Genomic DNA, 13,989 nt, shown 5'->3' with positions numbered 1-13,989 from the left:
TATACAAGCCCAGTCGCTCCAATCTTTCAACGTAAGATAGTCCCGCCATTCCAGGAATTGACCTTGTGAACCTATGCTGCACTCCCTCAATAGCCAGAATGTCTTTCCTCAAATTTGGAGATCAGAAATGCACACAGTCCTCCAGTTGTGGTCTCACCAGGGTTCTGTACAGCTGCAGAAGCACCTCTTTGCTTCTTGTTATGAAGGCCAGCATGCTATTCGCCTTCTTCACTACCTGCTGTACCTGCTTGCCTTCATTGATTGGTGTACAAGAACACCCAGATCTCTCTGTACTGCCCCTTTACCTAACTTGATTCATTTAGGTAGTAATCTGCCTTCCTGTTCTTGCCACCAAAGTGGATAACCATACATTAAACTGCATCTGCCATGCATCTGTCCACTCCCCTAGCCTGTCCAGGTCACCCTGTAATCTCCTAACATCCTCCTCACATTTCACCCTGCCACCCAGCTTAGTATCATCAGCAAATTTGCTAATGTTATTACTAATACCATCATCTATATCATTAATGTATATCGTAAAAAGCTGCGGTCCCAGCACTGATCCCTGCAATACACCACTGGTCACCTCCTGCCATTCCGAAAAGGAGCCGTTTATCACTACTCTTTGTTTCCTGTCAGCCAACCAATTTTCAATCCAAGTCAGTATTTTGCCCCCAATACCATGCGCCCTAATTTTGCTCACTAACCTCCTATGTGGGACTTTATCAAAGGCTTTCTGAAAGTCCAGGTACACTACATCCACTGGATCTCCCTTGGCCAGCTTCAGAGTTACATCCTCAAAAAAGTCCAGAAGATTAGTCAAACATGATTTCCCCTTCATAAATCCATGCTGACTCTGACCTATCCTGTTACTATTATCCAGATGTGTCGTAATTTCATCCTTTATAATTAACTCCAGCATCTTTCCCACCACTGAGGTCAGACTAACTGGTCTATAATTCCATTCTTTCTCTCTCCCTCCTTTCTTAAAAAGTGGTACAACATTACCCACCTTCCAATCCGCAGGAACTGATCCTGAATCTATAGAACATTGGAAAATGATCACCAATGCATCATTGATTTCTAGGGCCACCTCCTTCTGTGCCCTGGGATGTAGACCATCAGGTCCCGGGGACTTATCAGCCTTCAGACCTAACAGTCTCTCCAACACCAATTCCTGGCAAATATAAATTCCCTTCAGTTCAGGTCCTTGAACCACTATTACCTCTGGGAGAGTGCTTATGTCTTCCCCAGTGAACAAGATCTGAAGTACCAATTCAACTCTTCTGCCATTTCTTTGTTACCCGTAATATATTCACCTGTTTCTGTCTTCAAGAGCCCAATTTTAGTCTTAACCATTTTTTTTCCTTTCACATACCTAAAAAAGCTTTTATTATCCTCCTTTATATTTTTGGCCAGTTTACCTTCGTACCTCTTTTTTTTTCTGCGTATTTCCTTCTTAGTTATCCTCTGTTGTTCTTTAAAAGCTTCCCTGTCCTCCGTTTTCCCACTCATCTTTGCTATGTTATACTTTTTCTCTTTTGACTTTATATGTTTCTTAACTTCCCTTGTCAGCTACGGCCACCCCTGCCTCCTCTTAGGATCTTTCTTCCTTTTTGGAATGAACTGATCCTGCATCTTCTGCATTATACCAAGAAATACCTGCCATTGTTGCTCCACTGCCATCCCTGCCATTGTTGCTCCACTGCCATCCCTGCTAGGGTATTGCACCATTGAACTTTGGCCAGCTCCTCCCTCACCGCTCCATAGTTCTCTTTATTCAACTGAAATATTGTCACTTCTGATTGTACCCTCTCCCTTTCAAATTGCAGAATAAAGCTCATTGTATTATGGTCACTACCTCCTAATGGCTCCTTCACTTCGAGATCCCTGATCAAATCCGGTTCATTGCACAACACCAGATCCAGAATTGCCTTCTCCCTGGTAGGCTCCAGCACCAGCTGTTCTAAGAATCCATCTCGGAGGATGTTACAACATTTAAAAGGCATCTGGATGGGTATATGAATAGGAAGGATTTAGAGGGACATGGGCCAAATGCTGACAAATGAGTCTCAACTAATTTAGGATATCTGGTCAGCATGGATGAGCTGGGCCAAAGGGTCTGTGTCTATGCTGGACACCTCTATTACAATCTATGACTCCATGAATCAGTCTTACAAGGTCAGAAGGGAATTGGACAAAAAAACCAAAACTCAAAATATGTACCGAGAGACGATGTGCTACAGTCAGAAAACAAACATATAAGGAAACATGCAAAGGCAAGAAAACAAAATGGGTCATGAAATGCAAAATTGTAGAACTGGATGTCAAGTCTGGAAATGCCAACTCTGACACTTGCTCCTACTCATTACAAGCCTACTGATTCTCACAGTCACCTCTGAATTTCTTCACGTGTAACCAAACCATTTCATTCTCTCAGTTCCTCCATCTCCATTGTATCTGTTCCAATGTTGCAGCTTGCCACTCCAGCGTTTCTGAGATATTGCCTTTTACCCTAAATTGAGGATTCCACCCCATCTTGTTTGATAGGCATCTGGAATACAATGCCTTACACTTGCCTTTAAAAATAAGAAGAAGTTGGGGTTGAGGTTATCTTCTTAATATACTTTAAGGGGTCTAGTCCATAACACCTTTTACCTCCCCTTTCCTCATTGTTTGGGACCCTCCCCATCCCCATCCCTTGACCACGGCTGCCACATTTCTGCACTGCCCACTCCCTCCTTCTGAGAAATATGATGGGGTTCCCTTGTCCTCACCTTCCAACCCACCAGTCTCTCTATTCAACAAGTACGTTCTGCCACCTGTTACCATCAAACATCAAACACATCTTTCCCTCTCTTTTCTGTATGCTGAAGAGATCATTCCCTCTATGATACCCTAGTCCACTCCTCAATTCCCCCTGTCCCCTTCTCTTGATGTATTTTGTCCTGTCTTTTTTATGAAGTGAGGTCGAGACAGAGGTAAAAAGCAGCTGTTCCATGTCAATGAAGTAAACAGTTCGTAAAGCCTTGGTTTTAGTTTTGGAACAAAAGAAGCAGCGTGCAAGGATGGTGACAAGATCCCACAGAACCAGGGTTTGGTTTAACTTTCAGTGGTTGCTGGGGTCTTGAAGTTGGCTGTGGAAGCTGCTACATCTCTCTCTCTGTTACAGTTAAGAGCTGGGAGCTGAGTGTGTGTGTGTGGGGTGTGAGGGTGGAGGGGGGGAGCTGTTCTCTTCCTGCTGCTCGAATTGCATGTGAGACAATCCATTTTACTGAACTTACCTTTGCCAAGAACATGTTTATGGGATGTTACTATATCGGACCACATGCTGTTTAGTAGTTAAATATGATTCTGTTAAGTTTTCCCATAGAATTAAGTTATTCAAACTTTATTTTGTTTATATTTTAACTATAGTGTAATAGTAAAATGTGTTTTGCTACAAGCCTGGTAGTTTGACCAATCAAATTGCATCTGGAATACAATGCCTTACACTTGCCTTTAAAAATAAGAAGAAGTTGGGGTTGAGGTTATCTTCTTAATATACTTTAAGGGGTCTAGTCCATAACACCTTTTACCTCCCCTTTCCTCATTGTTTGGGACCCTCCCCATCCCCATCCCTGATCCCGCCAGTCAACAGCAAAAGCAAGAATTTATATTTATTTCTTTCAATGTAGTCCACTGTATTCGCTGTTCTCAATACAGTCTCCTATACATTGGGAAGATTAAACGCAGATTGGGCAGCCACTTTGTGAACACCTCCATTAATTTACAAGCCTGACTCTGAGTTTCTTGAGGCCTGTCAATCTAATTCTCCACTTTGCTGTAATGCTGACATCTCCATCCCTGGCCTGCTCTGTTCCAGTGAAGCTCAATGTAAGTCTGAGGAACAAAACCTATCACTTTGGCACCAATGGGACTCAGCTTTTTTAGTTCAGCAATTTCAGATCATAAACTTTGCCCTTCATTTTGTTTCCTTCTCTTCACATATTTCAATTTTTCTCTTATTTTTGTTTCCATTCAGCAACGCACCTGCTCTCACCACATATTTAGCTTCTTTTCTCTTGCCCTGTCGCCATTCCCTTTGACACTGGAAGACTAACACCATGTTATTCAACCTTTCCTGTCTCCCACCCTGTAATAGATCTTCTTTTGTCTTTTACTTGTTACCCCTCACTCAGAATCAAAATCGATTAGATCTGTAACTTCTGCCAGTTCTGATGAAAGATCGTCAACCATAAATGCAAACTCTTTCTAAGCATGCTGCTGGTTCTGCTGTGTACATCCAGCATTTTCTGTTTTTACTACCTCAAATTGGGGTCCAATGGTTGTCGATGCCTCCAACAGTTTCTCTGCTTTATCTGTCCAGAAGCCCCTCACTTTTGAATACCTCCATCAGATACCTTTTCACACTTCTCTGGAGAACATTCCCTGCTACGCCAATCTATCTATGAGGAACTAAAGACTCATGATTTTTTTATCTGTATGCTCTCTAAAACTCCCATTTTCTTTCTCAGGTGCAACGTCCAAAATTGGACACAATGCCAGTTGAACCTAAACCAGATTTTTAGACAGGTTTATCATCACTTCTTTGTTTTTATGCTCTATTTATAAAGCCCAGCATCCCTTAAACTTTATTAATCACAGTCTCAGTCTTTATTGAATTATGCACTCCATCCACTTTGTCTTGATATTTCGCTGCATCCTGTCAATGATTAACATAGACGAATGTGATGATAAAAATGTTTTACCAATGAAGAAAGGGGTGAAACAGTTATATCATAAAGTCTCAACTCTTTTAACAGAAGTTGAAGGAACATGGGAATATTCTTCATGTGCCACCACTCAGCTCCACCGAAATAGAGAAAATAATCAGTCATTGGTTAGACAAAGACCATCGAAGACTTGCAGCTGACCAGCTGTATTTACTGCTGGAAGGCTGCTCTGCTTGTCCTACCCCTCTCTATCTCCAGTGTGCATACAGAGAGTCCCTCAACTGGCAATCCTACATCCCAGTCTCAGATATTTTTCTCCCCCAAAGTCTACAACAGTTGTATTCAGCCATTCTTAGTAGAATGGAGAAGGAACATGGAGTGGAGCTTGTGAAGAAAGTAGCAGGTTTGCTGACACTGTCAAGAAATGGCATCACATTGGATGAAATGACTGATCTGCTATCTTCGGACCGGGTGGTCATGCAGGAGATCCAGCAGTTCCAAAATATCTCAATTTTCAAGTTCCCTCTGGTACTTTGGATGAAACTTCGAAGAGACTTGAACATTCACATAGCAGAGTGCAGGACAGACAACACTTATACATTTAACTGGTCTCATTCAGCACTGAAACTTAATTGCTTAAAGAGGTACTACTTATCCAATGATGCCCAACTATCTTTACACATGACCATAGCAAACTATTTTTTTGGGAAACCAATTGTCCCAGGAGAATCAAACAACTATAGCCAGCAAGAGGAGCGAAACAGTCAACCTCTGGCTTGGGTGCTCAAAAAGGATTCTGAAGTAAACCACGTGTTTAATCTACGAAAGTTGAATGGAATTCCTCACCATCTGCTGAGGTCGAATCAAGTATCGACCCTGATAGCTGACTGTCTTTTTAATTTTGAGTTTCTGTTACATAAAGCCTGGGGTTTATCCATTGTCAGTGTGGAAGAAGATCTCCAAGCAACAATGCTGCTAGAGAGGTAAGGTGATGAATTCCATTCAATGTAAGTCAACCTCAAATGTATGTGACATCAAATGTTACAGGTTCTCACAGAGGACATAATGTGTAGCTTCCATTATATGAACTTTGATGATTCTTTCTCATGAACATAGTTATCTCTAGGAACAGGAATTTATGATGTCCCATTGGAGTGAACGGTCACTCCATACTGATTGGATATACTTTTTTAAACATATTTTGTCATAACACCTTCCTTTCTCTGTATACCTGCTGGCTGTGAATCTGAAAGAATATTTTGTCACAACATCTTGTAACTTTGCCAGTATAATATCATCTATATTATTGCTGAAGTTAGGAAATCTAATTTGGGAAAATGATGGTGTCGTGCCAGTGTCACAAGACTAGGAATACTGAGGCTCAGACAAATGCTTATGGGGCACGGGTGAAAATCCCACCCGGAAATTTAGATTCAGTCAACAAATCTGGAATTGAAAGTTGGTCTCAGTAATGATGTGATAAAAGTATCAATTGATGTAGTTCAACAGACCCCTTTAGTGAAAGACATCTGCTGTCATTACCTGGTCTGGCCTACATGTGACTGCAGATCTACAGAAATGTTACTGACTCTTAATGGCTCCCTCAAATGTTCTCGCAAGCCACTCAGTTCAAGGGCAATCCAGTATGGACAACAATAGCTGGTGCCCATCTCCTATAAAATAATAAAGAAAAATAAATAATGCCTGAGACTCATGATCCATTGGCTGGAATGACATTTGAAGGTGAAATTCCTGACCTTGATCACATGTCTTTAACTTAAGTCTTTAACTTATTTTGGCATTGCATCCAGGACCTTATGGTAATATTGTTCACATTGACTCTGGTGACTAAGAGCTCCCACTGTCACCTTGGAGTTTGACCAGGCAGCACAGCTTGATCTTTCATTGCAATCCTGATGCATATTTTGCCCTCAGAGTTTGGTGCCCTTGAGGGAATGAAATCTGCCATCCTTACCTGTTCTGGTTCCATATGTGACTCTAGACCCACAGCAATGTGGCTAACTCTTCCCTTTGGGCAATTAGAAATGGACAATAAATGTTGGACTAGCCAATGACTCCCACTCCAATAAACATATAAAAATTCTAAGGACTCCAAACAATGAATTTTCCAAAACAAATATTTAATTAGTTTCAGCTTCATCCCACTTCATCCATTGAAAATGGTTTAGCAACTCTTAGGAAATTGAAAGCTTCCTACTCTCACACTGAATCTGTCAAGGTGAATGATTTGTTCAATGTGTAATTTGACTCCCTCCACATCTATTCAATACTAATTATCCATTGTATCTCACAACAGAATCAGTTGGCCAACTCAGCACATGGATTTCCTTGGCAGTGTTAAAATATGCTAAAATATTATTATGTACACACCTATAAAGATTAAGTGGATTTTAATGCTCCCCTGGAGGTTTGGATGGGTGGCTATAAGAGGGAAGGGGGAGATGGTGGGGAGGTAAAGTGTGGACATCCTATTGCCTTCCTAACCATCAACCCTTCTCCATCACCTGCCCCATACCCCTCAACAAGATGAAGGTGTCAGAAAAAGCCAATTGAGGCTTTGAAGTGGCAACTTAAAGTCTTTATCCTACTGCCACTGGTAGTCAAACAGCAGCAGATGGTAGGGCTTGTCATCTGAACAGTGAACAATTCACCAAGTAAATCCTGGCAGCACTAAGCCTAAGGCCTAGTTTCAGTGGGGTTACTCTTTGGGCATTCTTAGCCCAATGAAAGGACCTGCCATGGGCAAATAAGAGACCTGGGGGAAGACACTATGTTCCCTTGACAATGACCCAACTTCCCTCCCTCACTGGGGCTTCCATGCCTGACTCCGGCGATCTCACCTCATTCCTCTTGGCCCAGGGGGCTGCAGTGACAATATCCTTTGAGTAGGCCCCATTGCATGTAAATGCCACAGCTTCCAATAGCACTGGAGGTATTGGACAGCTGCTGGCCTCTGGCTGACTGCTGTCTGGGATATTTCAATGGGAAATTTCCCCAGGTGGAGCCAGGAACCCTGCTGATTGGGAGGTAATGCCAACAGGTCTCCTGGGAATATCTGTGCCTTGATTCCCCATTGTGCTCCAGCCAAAAGATAGGCTCACCGCTGCGATGCGTAAATTCTGATCTCCAAGGCGAGAATGCTACCCATTGACACTGTAAATAATGAACTTGTTAATATTACTAGAGGCAAATCATTTTGTTTTTATATAAAGTAGAATACAAGTCTGATTTCTGCCAGGGCAATTGCAGTGGTTCAGTTCTGCGTGCTTGTCATCAATCTTCCAAATTTAACAAGTTATTTATGTTAATTGACATTAAATTTTCTAAAGAGCATTTAGCAGTAGCAGAATAAAGATTTCATCCTCTAAAATTTGCAATAATGAATGAAAGAATTTTTTCCTTATTTACAGTGGCTCCTGGAGTGGGAAGTCACAAATAAATTTCAGTGGTACAATTGAGAGAATGTCCGAAGCACAAAGTATATTGTCTAAGTTTTAATTACCTTTTTGAATTTATAGCATAATTCAAAATATTGAGTGCATCTTAAAGTTAATTTCTGTTATTTATTGTGTTTTTTGGCTGTGGCATGTGCTATAATGAGCAAAGAACAAATTACATTAAGTTTAACCATGGCTCAAATCTATTACAATTTTATAGAAATCTATATAATTTCACTCACTTGAATTACACCGAAGTTTGCTCTGGCTCACCTTTTGAGAAAAGCTTTAGGGTTCCCTATCAGTTCTTTAATGCAGACCCTGGAAGTTTCATGTCTGGTCAGTGATATGCAGTCACCTAGTTATTCTTAGCTATGGCAACAGTAAGCATTCTACAATTAATCTTTGCACTTTTTCTTACATAGTCATTGAGTCATAGAGATCTACCACATGGAAACAGACCCTTCGGTCCAACCCGTCCATGCCAACTAGATATCCCAACCCAATCTAGTCCCACCTGCCAGCACCCAGCCCATATCCCTCCAAACCCTTCCTATTCATATACCCATCCAAATGTCTCTTAAATGTTGCAATTGTACCAGCCTCCACCACTTCTTCTGGCAGCTCATTCCATACATGTACCATCCTCTGTGTGAAAATGTTGCCCCTTAGGTCTCTTTTATATCTTTCCCCTCTCACCCTAAACCTATGCCCTCTAGTTCTGGACTCCCCCACCCCAGGGAAAAGACTTTGTCTATTTATCCAATCCATGCCCCTCATAATTTTGTAAACCTCAGCCTCCGACGCTGCAGGGAAAACAGCCCCAGCCTGTTCAGCCTCTCCCTATGGCTCAAATCCTCCAACCCTGGCAACATCCTTGTAAATTTTTTCTGAACCCTTTCAAGTTTCACAACATCTTTTCGATAGGAAGGAGACCAGAATTGCATGCAATATTTCAACAATGGCCTAACCAATGCAGCCACAACATGACCTCTCTACTCCTGTACTCAATACTCTAACCAATAAAGAAAAGCATACCAAACGTCTTCTTCACTATTCTATCTACCATTGACCCCACTTTCAAGGAGCTATAAACCTGCATTCCAAGGTCCCTTTGTTCAGCAACACTCCCTAGGACCTTACCATTAAGTATATAAGTCCTGCTAAGATTTGTAGGTTTCATGGTACCTGAAGATTTGTAGGTTTCATGGTTTTCATCTTTATTGAAATGTAGTTGAATCCTTATCTTGTATCTCACACATTTTGCGATTAATTTCTACCTGTGTTAGATTTTTTCATCCACCCCTGAAAAACCCAGTACAACATCTGCTGAGGCAAATGCCAGTGGTAGCTGGTTGGTGAGCAATGGGAAGCATGTCACCTTCTGATTGTTTCATTTCCCTCCTTGGCGATGTGCCTTGCTGTGCTTCCTGCCTTTACATATAGGCAGACTGAAAGTTGTAGTTTACCATCTGGGAAACTGTAGAGTTTCGTCACTCTTGCTTGACTGTCACATCTAACACCTTAATATGCTGCCTTATGTTTGATGACTGTAGATATCTATTACATGAATTAGTTCACATCTTAATACAAAATATGATTTAAAATAAATTTGCAAAATATTTACACTGCTTTCTAGAAGATCCTACTCATAGAGATGTCATAGAGATGTACAGCATGGAAACAGACCCTTCGGTCCAACCCATCCATGCCGACCAGATATTCCAACCCAATCCAGTCTCACTTGCCAGCACCCAGCCATATCCCTCCAAACCCTTCCTATTCATATACCCATCCAAATGCCTCTTAAATGTTGCAATTGTACCAGCCTCCACCACTTCCTCTGGCAGCTCATTCCATACACGTACCACACTCTGTGTGAAAAAGTTGCCCCGTAGGTGTCTTTTATATCTTTCCCCTCTCACCCTAAACCTATGCCCTCTAGTTCGGGACTCCCTGACCCCAGGGAAAAGACTTTGCCTATTTACCCTATCCATGCCTCTCATAATTTTGTAAACCTCTATAAGGTCACTCCTCAACCTCCGACGCTACAGGGAAAACAGCCCCAGCCCTTCAGCCCCTCCCGATAGCTCAAATCCTCCAACCCTGGCAACATCCTTGTAAATCTTTTCTGAACCCTTTCAAGTTTCACAACATCTTTCCGATAGGTAGGAGACCAGAATTGCACACAATATTCCAACAGTGGCCTAACCAATGTCCTGTACAGCCACAACATGACCTCCCAACTCCTGTACTCAATACTCTGATCAATAAAGGAAAGCATACCAAATGCCTTCTTCACTATCCTATCTACCTACAATTCCACTTTCAAGGAGCTATGAACCTGCACTCTAAGGTCTCTTTGTTCAGCAACACTCCCTAGGACCTTGCCATTAAGTGTATAAGTCCGGCGAAGATTTGCTTTCCCAAAATGCAGCACCTCGTATTTATCAGAATTAAACTTCATCTGCCACTTCTCAGCCCATTGGCTCATCTGGTCAAGATCCTGTTGTAATCTGAGGTAACCCTCTTTGCTGTCCACTACACCTCCAATTTTGGTGTCATCTGCAAACTTACTAACAGTACCTCTTATCTTGCATCCAAATCAATTATGTAAATGACAAAAAGTAGAGGACCCAGCACCGATCCTTGTGGCACTCCACTGGTCACAGGCCTTCAGTCTGAAAAACAACCCTCCACCAGCACCTTCTGTCTTCTACCTTTGAACCACTTCTGTATCCAAATGGCTAGTTCTCCCTGTATTCCATGAGATCTAACCTTGCTAATCAGTCTTCCATGGGGAACCTTGTCAAACACCTTACTGAAGTCCATATAGATTACATCTACCACTTTGCCTCATCAATCCTCTTTGTTACTTCTTCAAAAAACTCAATCAAGTTTGTGAGACATGATTTCCCATGCACAAAGCCATGTTGACTATCCCTAATCAGTCCCTAATCAGTACATCCTGTCCCTCAGGATTCTCTCCAACAACTTGCCCACTACTGAAATCAGGCTCACTGGTCTATAGTTCCCTGGCTTGTCCTTACCACACTTCTTAAACAGTGGCACCACGTTAACCAACCTCCAGTCTTCCGGCACCTCACCTGTGACTATCAATGATACAAATATCTCTGCAAGAGGCCTAGCAATCACTTCTCTAGCTTCCTACAGAGTTCTAGGGTACACCTGATCAGGTCCTGGGGATTTATCCACCTTTAACTGTTTCAAGACATCCTGCACTTCCTCCTCTGTAATATGGACAATTTGCAAGATGTCACCATCTATTTCCCTACAATCTATATCTTCCATATCCTTTTCCACATTGGATACTGATGCAATCCCCCATTTTCTGCGGCTCCATACAAAGGCTGTATAATGTCCATTTAAAATAAAGAAAGAGGAAGGCTGTTTAAAAACCATTTTAAATTTTTTAAACAGGAAGGTTGGTGACTTGAACATACTGACTGAAGCAATTCAGCTATCCAAACGAGTCTTGCTTCAGGATCCTTGTCAGCTAGCTTCACAACTTCTTGGTCGATTACAGCAGATCATTGCAGAGGACAAACCAGTGGCTCCAGGTACGGATGAAAGTTTGAAACAAACATACAGGGTGTTAAATACAACATGTAGTGATTGCATCGAGTGTGAGATCCCTTATTGGAGTTGTTAACCTGGGCTAATTAGGGAGCCCTGGCTGATAGATATAAACAAGCGATTCAGAGTCTCCTTTCTCTGGAGACTGGCTTTGAGGTGGCTGGTCAGAGCCTGTGCACATGTAAATAAAGGGTAACATGGTGATGGGATACCAGCCTCTATTCAGTTATTTCACAGCACAATCCTCTTTTCAGCAGCACTGTGGCATACTTACTGCCAATGGGCTGCAGTGGTTAAAGAAGAACCGATAGGACCATATGAACCTGAGTACGCCATTCAGCCCCTCAAGCCTGTTCAACCATTGAACGAGATCAAGGCTGATCTGTGCCCTGACTCCATGTACCTGTCTTTGGTACATATCCCTTAATACCTTTGGTTAACAAAAATAAGACCACCTTCTCAAAAATATTTCAGGATGTTCAATAAATGCTGGCCTAACCAGTGACCCCTGCATCCTAAGAATGAATTTAAAAATACAGTTACTTTATGGTGTTTATCCTAGCATTGAGCATGTAGTAAATATACTAAAAGCAACATTTTAAATTCATTCGGCTGTTCCATATTATAGGGGATAATGAGTTTCTATGTGGTGTATAATGAATTTCAGTCAGGCTATTGAGTTAGAAAGTGCCTTAGTGGATAAATGCATTGGGGTATATGGGGGATATGTTGTTAGATTCCTGGACTGTACAGCGTTTGTTGGTGCTAGCTGAGCCCACAGTGTATTCAGCCAAACAGCAGCTCGATAAACTGATCAGCAACACAAACTGGAAATTGCACACCTTTATAGCTGCTCACACAAGTGTGAGTGAGTGCCTTAAGGACAGAAGAGGACAAAATTGAAAATGAAAACACCAGAAGGTCATGAAAGGAAGAGGCTACCTTTTTCACAGGGATAAAAGGAATTTGTTTTTTGGTAATACAGAACTAAGGCATAGCTAAAAACAGACACATGTTTTGGAACTTTCCATCCCACACTCGTCAGGATAATTAAAAAAAAATGCCAGTTCAGTGTGAAAAGCGATGTTTTTACTTAATGATGGGAGAGTGCTGATTTGTTGCCAAGTGAACTATGATTGTTAGAGGCATTGCTATGGTTTAATGAAGTTGCCAGGTTTTGTTTAAAATTTAACCAGACTGGTTTGTCAGGGCATTACACTGAAAAGTGTTTCAATGAATGGTTGTAATCTATTTTATTAAATTGAAATGAACACAATATATGTTCTTGCTGTGCGCAAAAACTGGACCCTATGCATTAATATATGCAGTTTCTAGTACATACTAGGTTAGGATTTAATTTAGGGTTAGACACATTGTGAGCCTGGCTGACTATTCTAGATTGTCAGGTATCAAGCAAATGCAGAATCACATCTATTGAATATTATATTACAAGTTTAGCAAGCGCGTTCTGGTTGAAATTGGTTAATACTTTGCTGATTGTGAACAACTAAACGGACTTGTTATTTGATACAACCCGCTAGTCTTTGGAACCTACATGAATGTGGTATATGAATTTCAGTGCTGTTATGATGCCAGGTATGTAAGCCATATATATCAAAGATTGGCATATCATATCAAATGGCATATCCCTTTGGCTGTTCGCAACAAGCAAGGTAATGACTGTACCCAATTAGATGCTGTTTTAAAATTGGACAGCACTTGCAGAATAATCCTGAATGTGTGAAGAATTAGAGTCCAACTCATCCATGCCAATCAGATATCCTAACTAGTCCCATTTGCTAACACTTGGCCTATATCCCTCTAAACCCCTCCTATTCATATACCTATCCAGATGCATTTCAAATATTGTAATTGTACCAGCCTACATTCCCACTGACAACCTGTTTCAACTTAACAAAACAAGTCATTTCAGCCACCTCCAAACAGACCCCACCACCAAGGATATATTTCCCTCCCCTCCCCTATCACCGTTCCGGAAAGACCACTCCCTCCGCGACTCCCTCGTCAGGTCCACACCCCACACCAACCCAACCTCCACTCCCGGCACCTTCCGCTGCAACCACAAGAAATGCAAAATTTGTGCCCACACCTCCCCCCTTACTTCCCTCCAAGGCCCCAAGGGATCCTTCCATATCCATCACAAATTCACCTGCACCTCCACACACATCATTTACTGCATCCGCTGCACCCGATGTGGC

General features: G+C 41.8%; 1 protein-coding gene across 4 annotated transcripts in view; it reads left to right on the top strand.

The window, feature by feature from the left end:
• LOC122557528 overlaps positions 1-13,989 on the top strand; it is a 102,510-nt gene that overhangs the window by 47,438 nt on the left and 41,083 nt on the right. For all 4 annotated transcript variants that reach the window (XM_043705285.1, XM_043705292.1, XM_043705298.1 and 1 more), the window contains 2 exons: positions 4,806-5,698; positions 11,615-11,754. In XM_043705285.1, the coding sequence (XP_043561220.1) occupies positions 4,806-5,698; positions 11,615-11,754 (1,033 nt within the window). The remainder of the gene's footprint in view (positions 1-4,805; positions 5,699-11,614; positions 11,755-13,989) is intronic.

This window comes from Chiloscyllium plagiosum, chromosome 2, assembly GCF_004010195.1.
Source record: "Chiloscyllium plagiosum isolate BGI_BamShark_2017 chromosome 2, ASM401019v2, whole genome shotgun sequence".
NCBI classification, from domain to species: Eukaryota; Metazoa; Chordata; class Chondrichthyes; order Orectolobiformes; family Hemiscylliidae; genus Chiloscyllium; species Chiloscyllium plagiosum.
Note: the sequence above shows the minus strand (reverse complement) of the source record. Positions and strands in the feature narration are given on the sequence as shown.